The 13,126-nt window shown below is 40.9% G+C and overlaps 2 protein-coding genes across 4 annotated transcripts; both read right to left on the reverse strand.

The window, feature by feature from the left end:
* Nucleotides 1-1,128: 1,128 nt before the first annotated feature.
* cnp (2'',3''-cyclic nucleotide 3'' phosphodiesterase) lies at nucleotides 1,129-7,468 on the reverse strand. The gene is made up of 4 exons (XM_084372042.1): nucleotides 7,338-7,468; nucleotides 3,392-5,005; nucleotides 2,854-2,981; nucleotides 1,129-2,532 (listed from the first exon to the last, which is right to left on the reverse strand). The coding sequence occupies exons 2-4, from the start codon at nucleotides 4,965-4,967 to the stop codon at nucleotides 2,080-2,082; spliced, it is 2,157 nt and encodes a 718-aa protein (XP_084228168.1). The 5' UTR covers nucleotides 4,968-5,005; nucleotides 7,338-7,468; the 3' UTR covers nucleotides 1,129-2,079.
* A 1,811-nt stretch (nucleotides 7,469-9,279) lies between these two features.
* Nucleotides 9,280-13,071, reverse strand: odad4 (outer dynein arm docking complex subunit 4). Of its 3 annotated transcripts, XM_084371653.1 has the most exons (12): nucleotides 12,867-12,956; nucleotides 12,086-12,167; nucleotides 11,809-11,940; nucleotides 11,515-11,668; nucleotides 11,366-11,427; nucleotides 10,979-11,129; nucleotides 10,568-10,801; nucleotides 10,199-10,406; nucleotides 10,027-10,113; nucleotides 9,660-9,856; nucleotides 9,471-9,571; nucleotides 9,280-9,393 (listed from the first exon to the last, which is right to left on the reverse strand). In XM_084371653.1, the coding sequence occupies exons 3-12, from the start codon at nucleotides 11,875-11,877 to the stop codon at nucleotides 9,358-9,360; spliced, it is 1,299 nt and encodes a 432-aa protein (XP_084227779.1). In that variant the 5' UTR covers nucleotides 11,878-11,940; nucleotides 12,086-12,167; nucleotides 12,867-12,956; the 3' UTR covers nucleotides 9,280-9,357. The 3 variants fall into 3 exon arrangements, with proteins under 3 accessions (XP_084227779.1, XP_084227778.1, XP_084227777.1); XM_084371652.1 differs by lacking the exon at nucleotides 12,086-12,167 and having other exon boundaries at nucleotides 10,577-10,801; nucleotides 12,867-13,071; XM_084371651.1 differs by lacking the exon at nucleotides 12,086-12,167 and having other exon boundaries at nucleotides 12,867-13,071.
* Nucleotides 13,072-13,126: the final 55 nt, after the last annotated feature.

The raw sequence follows: 13,126 nt of genomic DNA on the forward strand, positions 1-13,126 counted from the left end.
TGTAAGATTTTAGGTCAAAAACAAAACAGGACATTCCGAGGAGAACCTGAAGGCATCATTACTTTCTTCACTGAGCTCACACACACACCACTCTCGGGGAGAACAGGGCAATTACCCACCGCTGGTGTTGATTGGTTGACGTTGTTTTTTATCTGGACAGCGACCAATGAGGGAATCCCGACCAACACATCGAGGATCACGTCGACTCATGCACTGCACTTTGACAACAGAGCTGCATGTAGACCTGAGGTTCATGGTCTTCAACCTGTCCTTGGCCTAAATCAGCTATTTTTAGTTTGGAGGATGTGGTGGAGGGTTAATGAACTTGTTGTCCTTTCTAATATTTCAGTTAATTGCCACTTATTTTATAATGTTTCAATAGTTTGAAGTATGACCATAAGTAAAACAAGCTTCAGTTATATAGTTTCAGGACTGGTGGATGATACAAAATAATGTCAGAATTATTTAAAGATTATTAAAATTAATTTTACATGCTTTATTTGATGTTTCTTTTATGCCTCTAATACTGTTTTTCTTTTCTATTACTTTGAGCTGCATTTTTGTTTGAAACATACTATAAAAATAAAGTTTATTATTAAAAAATGATATAAAAAAGTATACATTACACACCCCATCATATAAAGCACGAAGGCATTTAGAGTAGAGGTGCGATGCACTTCGGAGGCATCAGGTAGATGGATCAGAAATGCAGTGCGGATATTACAGGCTACGGTCTAGACAGCCGTTTCTTTTTGGCAGATATACCGTCTATAATAGAGTTTACAGCATTTTTACTGTGCCAGATTCTTACGCAACAGCAAACTGAAAAGGGCAGACAAATGGTGCAATCCGGTCTGTGGTACAATGTTTAAAAATACAATACTTGGATAGTTCTGAGCGGAAGCAAATTCTGAAGATAGGCACAAAGAAAATTGGGGTTTAATATACACCTTTTTTTAAAAAGGCCTTACTATATGTCTTTACCAGCACTGCACAAGGGATGAGTGCCCTCTGCTGGTTTACACCTTTACCCGTAAAGTGCATGCTGTGAGAAAATGACCATGTGCAGATAAACTGTCCCAGTTATCAGCCTGCATGTTAGGAGCACTGAACATACAGCAAACTGCATTACTGGAGCAAAGCATGTTCTTTTTTATTAAGTGTACAAAACAAGTGCAAAAATAGTGATTCATAAGAGCTACACAAAGTAGGACTTGCCCTTCAAAAATTACAGTCACAGAGGATACAAATCGAAATGCATTATGAAGTGCTGTTCAAAGAGGATAAAAGGGATCAATGGTGCAGTCTTGCGCTGTAGAAAAAGATTGCAAAACATGGACTTGGATTCACAGCATTTGATAATTACTAAGTGCAAGCTGCTGAAACAAATACCAAATTCATCAGCATTCTCCCTTTCAAACTATGCAGAGTGCAAAGATTTTTACAAGGAAGGACCTCTATAAATGACATTCATTCTAATACACTTAATCAAATAGATAACTTTGGCCCATATGCTATTGTAACATTTAACTTCCTAGTCTGCGCGCACACACACTTTCACAGAAATGACAGCTAATCTTTTTAACTTACAGCTAAGACAGAGGAAACACAAGACAATCTGTGTTGAAGCGGCAGTGGTACTTAAAGCAGGTCAGAAATGTGTTAATATGTTGATACCGTTAACCTGGGGTGCATGCAATGAAAGTACCTAGTTTTTGTATATCTGAATACTGAGAGACACTGACAGGTATAGAAGAGAGAATCTAAGTGGAGTTGTGGGAGGAGGCTATGCTACCTTAGTCTAAAACTGCAGCTAATTCCACCTCAGCAAATAGCCAGGCACTGCAACTCTGGCACTGATATGTGAAACAAGATATTCAACAACGTTAACAAGCCTAACTGGACTGAAGGCATCTTGGGTTGTGGTGCAAATCAACAGTAAAAAAGGCACACAGCTTGTGGATTTAGGGTGGCGATAACTGAAACCCTAAACACTGCACAAACACACAAACCTTGCACAGAGTAAGCCTAAGTTTTAAATCACCAGTCATCCCGGCCACACATCCCCATGTTTGCCATTTACAGTATGCTGCACTTTTGCTTCTTCTTCTTCTCCTGTTCTTTTTTGGCCGGCACGAGCTCCTTGCGCTCGTAGAAGCTGGAGAAGCAGGCTGGCGTGCAGATTGGCTCTCTGAGACTCAGCAGCCACCTTCCTTCGCCGTAATAGGTCAGCGATCCGAGCTCCATCTCCTCCACAAGCTCCCCCTGTTGGCCGCCCTGCTGCAGTGCCAGGATATCGAGCAGATCCAGACCTGTTTGAACCGGCTCGACACCCTCTGCGCAACCCAGAGTGACATGGGCTCGGCTTCCCAGAGGCAGGGAGGCGGCGGACTCAACCTCCTTTTCGGCATCGGCTGGCCACAGCACAAGCTGCTCCTCGGTGAGGGACACTCTGGCACCAACAGTGCGAGGAGTGACAAAGAGAGCGCTCAGTGACAGCTCGAACACAGAGCCATTGAGATCTTTGACTGCCTGGAGATAAGAAAAAAGGAAGCGATTAGGAAATATCACAACCAACTTTTTAGATATAAATCAAACATTACACTGCTGGTAGGGCTGCACGATGTGGTAGAGAAAAGAAACATATTGGGCTCAGAATTTTGTATATATATTTGTAAATATTGCATTTGGCAATATTGTGATTTTCCATCATATTTCAATAAATGTGCAGCCCCAACTGCTAACATGTTACTGTTTGGAAGGTTTACCCAACGCATTAAATAAAATGTCAAGTTAAAAATGAGCATGCCGAACAAACCAACCAACTGACTTTAAATGCATCTGATCACTTACTGGAAGCTGTGCATACTCTTTGGCACCCTCTGCTTTTCCATAGTCGCAGAATTTTGTAGTGCAGTGGAGGGTCCCTTTGGCTTGAAAGTACTGCTCCAAATCCACCTCCTTCTCAGCTTTCCCAGTGACTGGAAACACAATGAAAGATCAATTGCAGCTTAGTCATTACAAAGACTTTAGATTATAATGTCCTTAAAGACTTTATTTCTGACTAGGGCTGGGCAAGATGGTCTTAAAATATTACCGCATATATTGATCTTGATGTTTGAAATCTCCTTAAAAGCACTTTGTAAACACTAAGACAGGGCAACAAAATCAAAAGGCATATTTTTGACTCTGGATTCTTAAAATTGGTATCGAATAAATTGTTGTTCAGGAACCGGTATCGATACCAGCATTACATATCACAATATAACAATATCCAAAATCAAAGATTGTCTCATATCATGATGAGAATATATCAATATATGTTCAGCCCTATTTCTCATCTGCCCGTTCACATTTGTAATACATAAAAAACAAATCTAAACCCACTCACAGTCAATCAGGTGTTTCTTGAAGGCCTCCATGGTGTCCAGCGTTTTCAGGAAGTCCATCGATGTGCACCTGACCTTGTCCTGGACGGAGGAGAGTAGAAACCAGCCAAAGTAAAGAGGAAGGGACATTTCCTCAATTGGACCTCTCATGGCTTCCAGTTTGGCCTCCTCCAGTCCACGCTTGGTCTTCTTGATCAACTGCGCTACATCTCTGCTCCACTCAGTACGGGGCTCCAAAAAGACAGCAACTAGATTGTGTTGCTCTGCAATCTCCCCCAGGCGGGCCAGCCGATCCTGGGTGTGGTTGGTGTCGTCCACCACCAGCAGCAGAGGGGAAGATGTTCCTGCACTGCTGCGGGCCACCACAGCCTCATCCAGAGCCTTGTATCCTTCTACGGATGCTTCTGGACTTTCTGGCTTCACACCGTGGTCGTCAGCACAGATTACTGAGCAGTGCTCTTTGTAGGCATCAGCGATGGCACGGGCCAAGAAGCTTTTACCGCTTCCTGGAAGGCCTCTGAGGACAACAAGGGTACGAGAGATTCGAAGGGCATCTTTGGTCTGCTCTCGCTCCAGGAAGGCAAAGGACAGGGAGCCAGGTGCAGGGGCTGGATCCTCCTCCTGTTGAGGCTCAGCATCTTTCTCAGATTTAACACCTTCGCCTTCTGGTGCCGCCTCGGCTCCCTTCACAGTATCAGACTCAGCTGATTTTTCCGGTTCTTTCTTGTCCTCAGCAGGTTTAACATTTTCAATTTCAGCAGATGCCGCCTCCTTTACGGTCACAGCTTCTTTTGGCTTTTCTGGGGAAGCTTCTGTCACCGGCATAGTTTCTGCCATTTTTTCTGGGGAGGCTTCTGTCACTGACACGGTTACTGCCGTTTTATCAGGGGAAGCCACCGTCACCGACACGGGATCTGCTGGTTTTTCTGCATCTGCCACAGACATTTTGGCAACTTCTTCTGCCACAGCATCCATTGTAGTCTTCAGTTCTGTCTCTTTCTCCTCTTGGCTGGGTGGTTGTATATCCACTGGCTGCTGCAGCATGACTGGTTCAGGTAATGTTTGCTTTTCTAGTTCGGCTTCTGGAACTGTTTCTGCCAATTTCTCTGGCTCTGGTTCAGGGGCACTCTCTGCCAGAGGCGTTTGCACAGGCAAAGGTTCTGGGTCGTTCTCTGGCACAGGCTGTTCAGGCTGGATGTTTTCAGGTTCTGTGTCTAAAGCTTCAACTGGGTCAGAGATTGTTTCAGATGACTCAACTGGTTCTGGTGGTGCGACCTCAACAGGCATCGACTCAGTTTCAGATGTTTCTGTGGGCAAGTTCTCCTCAATCTCCATTTTTGGTTCTTCTGCAGACACTGCAACTGTTTCCGTTACATTTATGTCTTCTGTTTGTGAAGTTATGACTTCAGTATCATGACCATTCACTGCCATCTGCTCAATGTCTTCGCCAGCAGCTGGTGGCTTCTCAGTCTCCTCCGCTGTCTCCAGTTTGGACACAACCTCTTTTTCCATTACAGTCTCCTCTGGCTGTGGAGTCTCTGACGCATGTAAAACCTCGTCGCTCTTTTCAGTATCCATGTCTGGCTTAAAGTCTGACTTTACACACCACCAAATACCTTATGCAAATAAAAAGAAAGGGAGAAATTGATTATTTAAATCAGTGACGACACAATATGTAAAACCCTCTAAACACATATGAGCTTTTGCAACTTTTGCCCACCCCCGACACCTCAAACAGCACTGGATTTTGATTTTCAGTTAATCAAACAGTCATCAAGTTAAGTCAGAAAAACTTTGGACATAGGCTGGACAAGTGTGTCATTGATTTATCCATGTATTTAAGACTCTGTGCCACAACACATCAGACTTCAGTGGATTTAGGAGTGGGTTTTACTTGGGTTTGGCAGAGAGCCCCATTAACCAGAAACAATTACAGTTGATAAAATGCGTTCTTTAACTGGCACTATACAAACTGTACAAACAGCCAGCGTGAGAAGTGAAATCAATGGTTGACAGTGTTATCTTTTTACATGAAAGACCTTGTGACTTTCCTCGGACATATAGTCACGTCTGTCAGCTTTTTATCAGACCACATTCCCTTTCAGAGGAAAAAGTCAAACAGTTTTATGAGGACTGCGGTCATTATGTCTCAAAAACAGGAAGTTAGTCAATATTCCTGGCTTGAGAAAGAGAAAGGAGCTGAAGAGGGTGGATCGTTTTATTTTGAAACACATCTTCACATACGATGCAATAAGGATGGGATGATCGCAGATCACAATAAAACACACTCAATCACTTGATCGGGGTGAATTTTCATTATCAGGATAATAATGAATATCCTCACTTGAATGACTTAAAAATGCTGTCCAGTTCACTGACGTAAATTCCTGGATTGGTTTCCTATTTTATTGTATTTTTTATTGCCGGGATGACTTACGGTTTTTATCTGCCTGAGCCCGTCACCATGACAGTATGTAAGGTTAGGTACAGATGGTACTTTACTTGAGCATTTAAATTTTCTGCTACCACATATTTCCACTCCACTACATTTATGATTACAGAGTATGTTTGTTCAGCGTTTATAGGCTATCAATGTGACGTGTTACCAATCAGATAGTGTTGTGGGTGGGACACTGTGTGAGAGGATGCTGCATCAGAGCCACATTTAGCACGTTTTAAATTAGCTTATTTCAACAGCAATCTGACAGAAAAATCACTGACACCAATGATTGAAATAAAAGTCATCTTATTGATATTGCTTTTTTCCAAGTCTTTTTTTTGCATATGTTTGTTAATGAGGTGATCCAAAAGGAAAAGGGAAAGTTACAGTACTTTAATATTTTGATGCACTATTTTTAAACAGATAACTATCAGAATATATTTATATTTTTTCCTCCATGACATTAAGTGCCATGGCACTGCATCAACCTCGAGCTACAATGTCCATTTTCTCTCAGTAGGGGTGTTGCATCATTGTGCATATGGTAGGAGTGGTGGCAAAATCTGCCCTCTACAGTTTCATGCAAATGTCGATTTGCATTTGTTAACAACACAAAGATAGAAGTGTAGTGAAACTGACACTCGACGTGTCCGCAACATACTGTAACCCAAATCTTGTATCTGCGCCAAAGCTTGCCAGCAAACACAGACAAAGGGCAGTTAAGAAAATGGGGGCATCGCGGAAAAGTGTCATTACCTCCACCACCGTGAGACAGCTCATTTTGAAATGTCAGTAAGATTTGTTACTAAACACGGGATTTAACAGATGTGTGAAACCACACCACCGTGTCATGAGACAGAAGGGGAAGCTCTCACAACACTCATTACATATCAACACATTAAGCAACAAACGCAAACTGGCGGACGTTTAACAGCTTCACTTCAGACAGGAATACACAGACATATGAAAGCAAACAGGGTGCAAAAATCGTGAGATGTGAACACTTTGAGGTGCATTAAACTTCATCTTATTCCCTAAACGAGGACGGTTCAGTGGCAGTGAATGGCGCAGTGACAGAGAGGATGTTTTTTGTTAAATCAAGTTGGGATTAAACACATTAATTACACATTCACTTGACTGTAAATATGATTTTTTAAATTTTTCTTTTTAAAAACGAGCGTCGAAGCGAGGTCGGGTTCAGCTTTAAACGGAGAAAATGGACAGAGTTAGAGCATTTTATTAAGTGCACAATGTGTCGAGGCGGGGAGTGGCGTGCACCTACGTTAGCACGCCAGACAAAAACAATTTAGCCTGGCAGCCAGTTAATGTGCTGCAACATCAGCAGCCACAGCGCCACGTCTTAACACGGGTTATCATCTCCCAGCGTGTACACGTCCCGGGATAACTTATTTTAGGCTGTTTGTGCTTTAAAAAAAAAAAAAAGCGCAATACGGACGAGATGTAGCATACTGTGCGAGGAGCTTTTGTTCGCTAAGATGCCAGCTTACCAGATAGGCTGCAGTGGAGCTGTCTGTCTGTCGGCGGTGCCGCTGACCACGCGTTTCTCTCTGGATACAATGACAAGGCAATCCTCGGCACAGACACGCTCCCGCTTCAAAAGGAAATTGCCGGGGACGCGCAAACTGGGGCGTGGCCACGAACACGCCCCTGAAGACCGGAAGGACGCGACCGGATGCAGATTTATTTTATATTTATTTTTTTTATTTTTTTTGAAGAAAGTCAGAGAAATTCACTCTAAAATCTCTCACATACAACCTTGAGTGATATGTTATTTTGTCTCTGCACCTCTACATCTTTGTTTTGAAGAAAAGATTCTCTCTAACAATTATGCCTCTGAAATCCCCACTAACTTTGAATTTAATAATAAACCTTTAAATTACATGACACATCTTACACTTATAGTTGTTAACTTTCGCATCCCAAACTTGAATATCTTGGTCTGGTTGAATGTAATTTGTACTATGATACATTAAACCTTATGAGAAATTAAAAAAGTTAACGTACATCAACGTATTACAAATAATTGTCTTTTTACATGCAGGAAGCTTCAACTGTATAATGTCCTTGACCTGCTGATTGTCTTGCTCTCCAATGTGCAATAAAGATATATTTTTTCAAAAACTGCCCAATTTTAATGGACAAAAAAATCTCTGCGCATACTTAAAGTACACTCATACACAAAGTGAGTTTTCATCGTATTTTTCTGTTGACATGCTCTTCAAACTATATCTGAATAAGTGAAATCAATAAACTCCTGCCTGTTTTCATATTTTATCTGACTTTATTTTTATTTTAAATACATTTTATTTATCAGTTTTATGTTTTCTTGGCCTACATCTGTGCTGAACACAAAGAAAAAAGAAACCTATTTGTTCCCCTTTTACTTTGGTTGCCATTTTTCTGTTCATTTAGCATTACTATTTATTGAAATGTGAAAAATATTCAGTGTCAAGACACATACACCTTTAACTGGTGTCAATTACAAACGCCTTGTATGCAAGGAACCAGGAGAGCAGTCAGCAGTGTGTAAATCACACCATGTACGCCTTGTTACAGATGTAATAGAGGTGTGACGGGGGCAGTTCCCTGCAGAAAGTATGGAGAAATTTCAAGTAATCAGAAGATGAAAGACTACATGGTCGGCAGGTTGCAGTGTGGATATCCAAGTGTGTATTATTTAGATTAAGTGACACAACTGACAGATAACAGATGTTTCCGTTTTCAGAGAATTGCATCAAAAACGCAGCCTCATAGATTACGATTATATTGCAACACTGCCAATAATAGCATTTGTTCTTTAGAGGTAATTCTGTCGGCGTGAAGCCTTGAATCACTTTTTATGCTGTGTGTTTTAAGTTGCTGCTTGTTCCTATGTGAAACTTTTTATGCTGCTGCCAGGACTCCCTTGTAAAAGACATTCTGAATCTCAGTGGGAATATTCCTGGTAAAATAAAGGTTAAATACAAATTCAAAGAACTTTGCATATGTTACTCTTCCGAGAACATTATACTTGTTCGCACAATTCACAACTCTCTGTAACACTCTGAGACCAATGCTTCCAGCAACAATGTCACAGTCTGATTTTCTGAGAAACCACAGTGACGCAGTGTCTGGTTTATATCATCTGTTTCATACTGAACTGTTTGTATTTTGACTTTCAAGAAATTACGACTGAAATCCTGCCTTAATGCACCAAAACCAATAAAGAAAAACTGGGTCTTATTCATTAGCTAGTGTATTAATACATTAATACACCTCAGACATCCTAAAATCAAATACATATATGTGCACATAAAGCTTTTCAGTGTTTGTGAAATACTCATACTCCCAATCAGACTATATCCGCCTGATGTTTTTAAGGTTGTCATCAAAATGGATTTGTACATTTTAATCATTTGTTGCACTAAAAGATAAGACATCTTTTATTGGTCTCCTTTGGTACTAAAAGCTTTAATATGACGATTACTGTCTTCTCTGCAGCACGACAAGTCTCCAATGACAACATCCTCACTGTGGTAGATGTTGTTTTGCTTCATCGAGGGCCTAAAAGCAGAAGGATAAATGTCAAGGATGAAAACATCTTTAAATGGAACAAAAAGAAGACTAGGAAGAGAGGGAACCTTCTGAATGGCATTCATGGCAGACTCGTCTTCTTGCAGTTTGGCTTTGGTTAAGGCTCTCTCAAAGTGGGAGACACAGGATTCAAAGTTTCCAAGCTTCACTGAAACAGAAGGGAATTGACTATCAGAGTTACTGATTTCGTAAATATGTAGAAACAAATACCGACAAACAAAAAAATGTATAATTACATTCTGACTGTGCCACCAAAACATTAGCATTTATCTGCCATTTCTCATCGGCAATTTCATCAGCCGCAGCAGCTGATTGGGTGCCATAGTCTCGGGCTTCTTCGTGGCGACCAAGCTCCAGGTAACACCAACCGATCTCATGAAACAACCAGGTCTTCTCCAGACCATCACAGACCAGGGGAATCTTCCTCTCCCAGCTGAAGTGGAAACATCCAGAAAAAAATCAAATAAAATGACCAATCACTGATAAAATGATCTTCAGTAGTGACACCTCAATGTTTAACAATGCTCAATAGGAGAGGTGTTGGAGACATTTTGCAAAGGATGTGCAGCTGTTATTTCATTTAATTTCATTTTATCTACTTACAACTCAATGGCCGGTGAGAACTGTCTAGTTTGGGCATAAACCTGCCCAATGTGGTCCAAAGCCCTCAACATTGCATCTGGGAGTTTGCTGTTGACAAGAAAGATTACTGAACATTTGATCTATTATTGTAAAATGCACTCACTCCTCCTGTGTCATTTCTTCAAATTCTCACCATTGTTCTGCCAGTTCCAAGTCTTTCTGATGATGCTCTACTGCTTTGTCCGTGTCTCCCAGGTCAAACAAGGCATTCCCAATGCAACTATGCAGGCTGCCCAAAACTTCTTTCTTATTTGGCACCTCTTTCTCTGACCAGCCCTGCATGATGTTCATGACTTCTTCCGCCTTCTTGAGACTACCTTCTGCATTTCCTGATGACAACTCTACGGCAACAAATGTACAGTAAGCATTTTGTAGGCCAAAAAGTAAAGCACAAAGCTACAAGTTCAACCAAAAGCCTGATTTTGGGTCGCAACTGACGATTATTTTAATTGTTGGTTAATCTGTTGATCTGTTGACAATCAACTCATCATTGCAGCTCTACCTGCCCTACCTGTGGCAATGTCATCCAGGCTCTTCAGCAGGAATTGAGCAGGTTCAGTGGGTGCAATGTGACGTGGCTTGCTACGTTTCTGATGCATGCTCTTACGCTCCCTTTCGCCTGGACAGAGAGGTTTCTCCTGGCTCCAGAACTCATTGCAGCTGTCAAGGTACGTGAGGGAGCTCTGGATGACATCCTGCAGTTTTTCACCACTCTTCGTCTTACTGTTAACCAGGGCTGCAGATTATTGTGTAATATGTTAGTCTATTAAAAGGGAAAAACATCATTGTATGTGGGTTTAACATATTGAATGGTAAGGACAGCTTGAGAAAATAACAGTTAACATTTGAAAGATGCAGATAAAAAAGACAAATTTAGAAAATATTGTATGTCTTCAGTGAAATAAAATCTTACTTTCATCTTTCAGCAGGTTTTCTAGACATTTCTTGTCACTGTAAAAATTTCCCAGCAGTTGTTTGGTAGTCTTCTCATTCTTAGGGGTCTTCTTGTTCTGCTGTTTTTTCTCTGTCGTCAGATTCTGAATAGCAGTAATTGGCTGTACTCTCTTTATCATTCAGAAACATAATATTGTGCATCAGAAGGGGGTTTATGGTTAAGCTTTACATAAAACAGCTGCAATATCTAGGGTGAGCCACTACTTAGAAACAGGGTCCTTCACTGTTACCTGTTGTCCTGGACAGGATTGATGTTTGTATGTGTACAATTATTGTTAGAACAGCTCTATCTTCAAGTTTCCAAGTAAAAAAGAAGTTATCAAAGGGGAACACAACAAACACTCACCTCCTCATCTTTTTCGAGAAATGACAGGTCTCCCTTAATCTCCAGTTTTACGGAGGAAGGGCCTAGAGGATGCCAGAGAAGAACAAATAGTTTAGAGATGCAGTGTAAGGAGGATTTTCATATACTACAACAATTATCGAAGTACATACGGCCAACAGAGTTTTCTATAGCCTCCTGTGCTTTCTGGATACCCAATCTGAAATCCTGTATTTGTGGACGTAGCTTTTGTCCTCGGTGGTAGAACACCAGCGCAAATTCAAATTCTCCCATGAAGTACAATGCCTCTGCTTTCTGGTACAAACCCTGAAATATCACAATAGAATAAACAGTTAAGGGCTTCACTTTTTTTACAAATTCTCACATATCAACATTGGGTACTGACTTGAGCGCTGTCATTTAAGATAAATAGACAGCATTTCTGTTGTTGCTGTTCTGTTGGTTACCTCAAAAAAGGTCTTGTCCTCTTTGAGTGAAGCCTCTGCATCTTTTAGAGCGCTGTCAGATTGACCCATCTTCAAGTAACATTTGGATCGGCCAACAAAGCAGGTCTTGTCATCGGGCTTTAAAGTCAGTGCCTAAAAAAAAAATCACGTCATGTCACACAAAAAACCTGAAACTATGCACAGGATTTTTAACACTCAAAGGTCATGTATGAAAAACAAAACTCCCGACTGCTAAACCCTAACCATGAATCCCATTCTTGTAGCACGTCTCGTTTACCTGGAAAACACAGGCCCTCAAAATGCTAGACCTTTATGACCAGTTGGTTCCACCTCAGAACATACGAGAGGCCTCGAGTAACCTTTACTATGTTGAATGAAAAATTGAGTAGTTAAGGAGAACAGAGAGGAAGAGGAGGAGGATGACAAATAAGGGTCTGAAGATAAATGGCTGATAAATGCAGTCAGAAAGTGTCATTTGTTTGTGTACTATATTATTCACACATTTCAATTATTTACAAAATCAGTAACTCTGACATGTCATATATGCTTAACTTTTCAAATTCATAAGTGTTGCAGTGCAGTCAGTATGTCAAAGCAATGTTTATATGTGTCATATATTTATCTGTTGTAGTACTTTATTACATGGCAACATTATTTCTACTGTATATTGCAACCTATTTTGGGACAAAATTTTGAAAAATATATTACATATTCAAATGGTAGCTGTGTGTATCGTTTTGGTTATAAAAAACCAACCCAGTTGGGACAAGAGAGGACATGGTTTCGATTGCAGTGTTTCATTAAACAACAGATTTGTGGGGTTTTGACAAAATGGTGAGCTAACTGTTTTTCATATTTGTGTTTAGAGCTTCAGGAAATTGAGCTACAATTTCAGGAAACGCATTTGAATGACTGGGAAAACTGTAATAGCTACATTGACAACCTTGGATACAGCATTACAAATCCAAAAATGTTCTTTAGTTTGTTAGGACAAACTGTGACGAAGTAAGTATTTACCATAGCAAGCAAGCTAACGCTAGCTAACTAACTTTACCTACCGTTGTGTAGCTCTCTATAGCCTTTTTATACTCTCCTTTAAGGTACAGCCAGTCCCCATTGGCCATTAAAGTGGAGAAAACGCCCTTCGGCTTTTGACCTTCGTTTTCCCCGCTCAAGTCTGACATTTTTAGGCCAACTTTTCGGTCTAATCAAAAGAAAATGTAACTCAGTGGGGGTAACATTAACTCATCAGAACACATTAGCATCTCCGGCCAACTGGTAACCAAGCAACCACACTAACAAACCTAGAGCGGCGGGA

Source organism: Pagrus pagrus (assembly GCF_965226575.1).
Source record: "Pagrus pagrus genome assembly, chromosome: 13".
NCBI lineage: Eukaryota > Metazoa > Chordata > Actinopteri > Spariformes > Sparidae > Pagrus > Pagrus pagrus.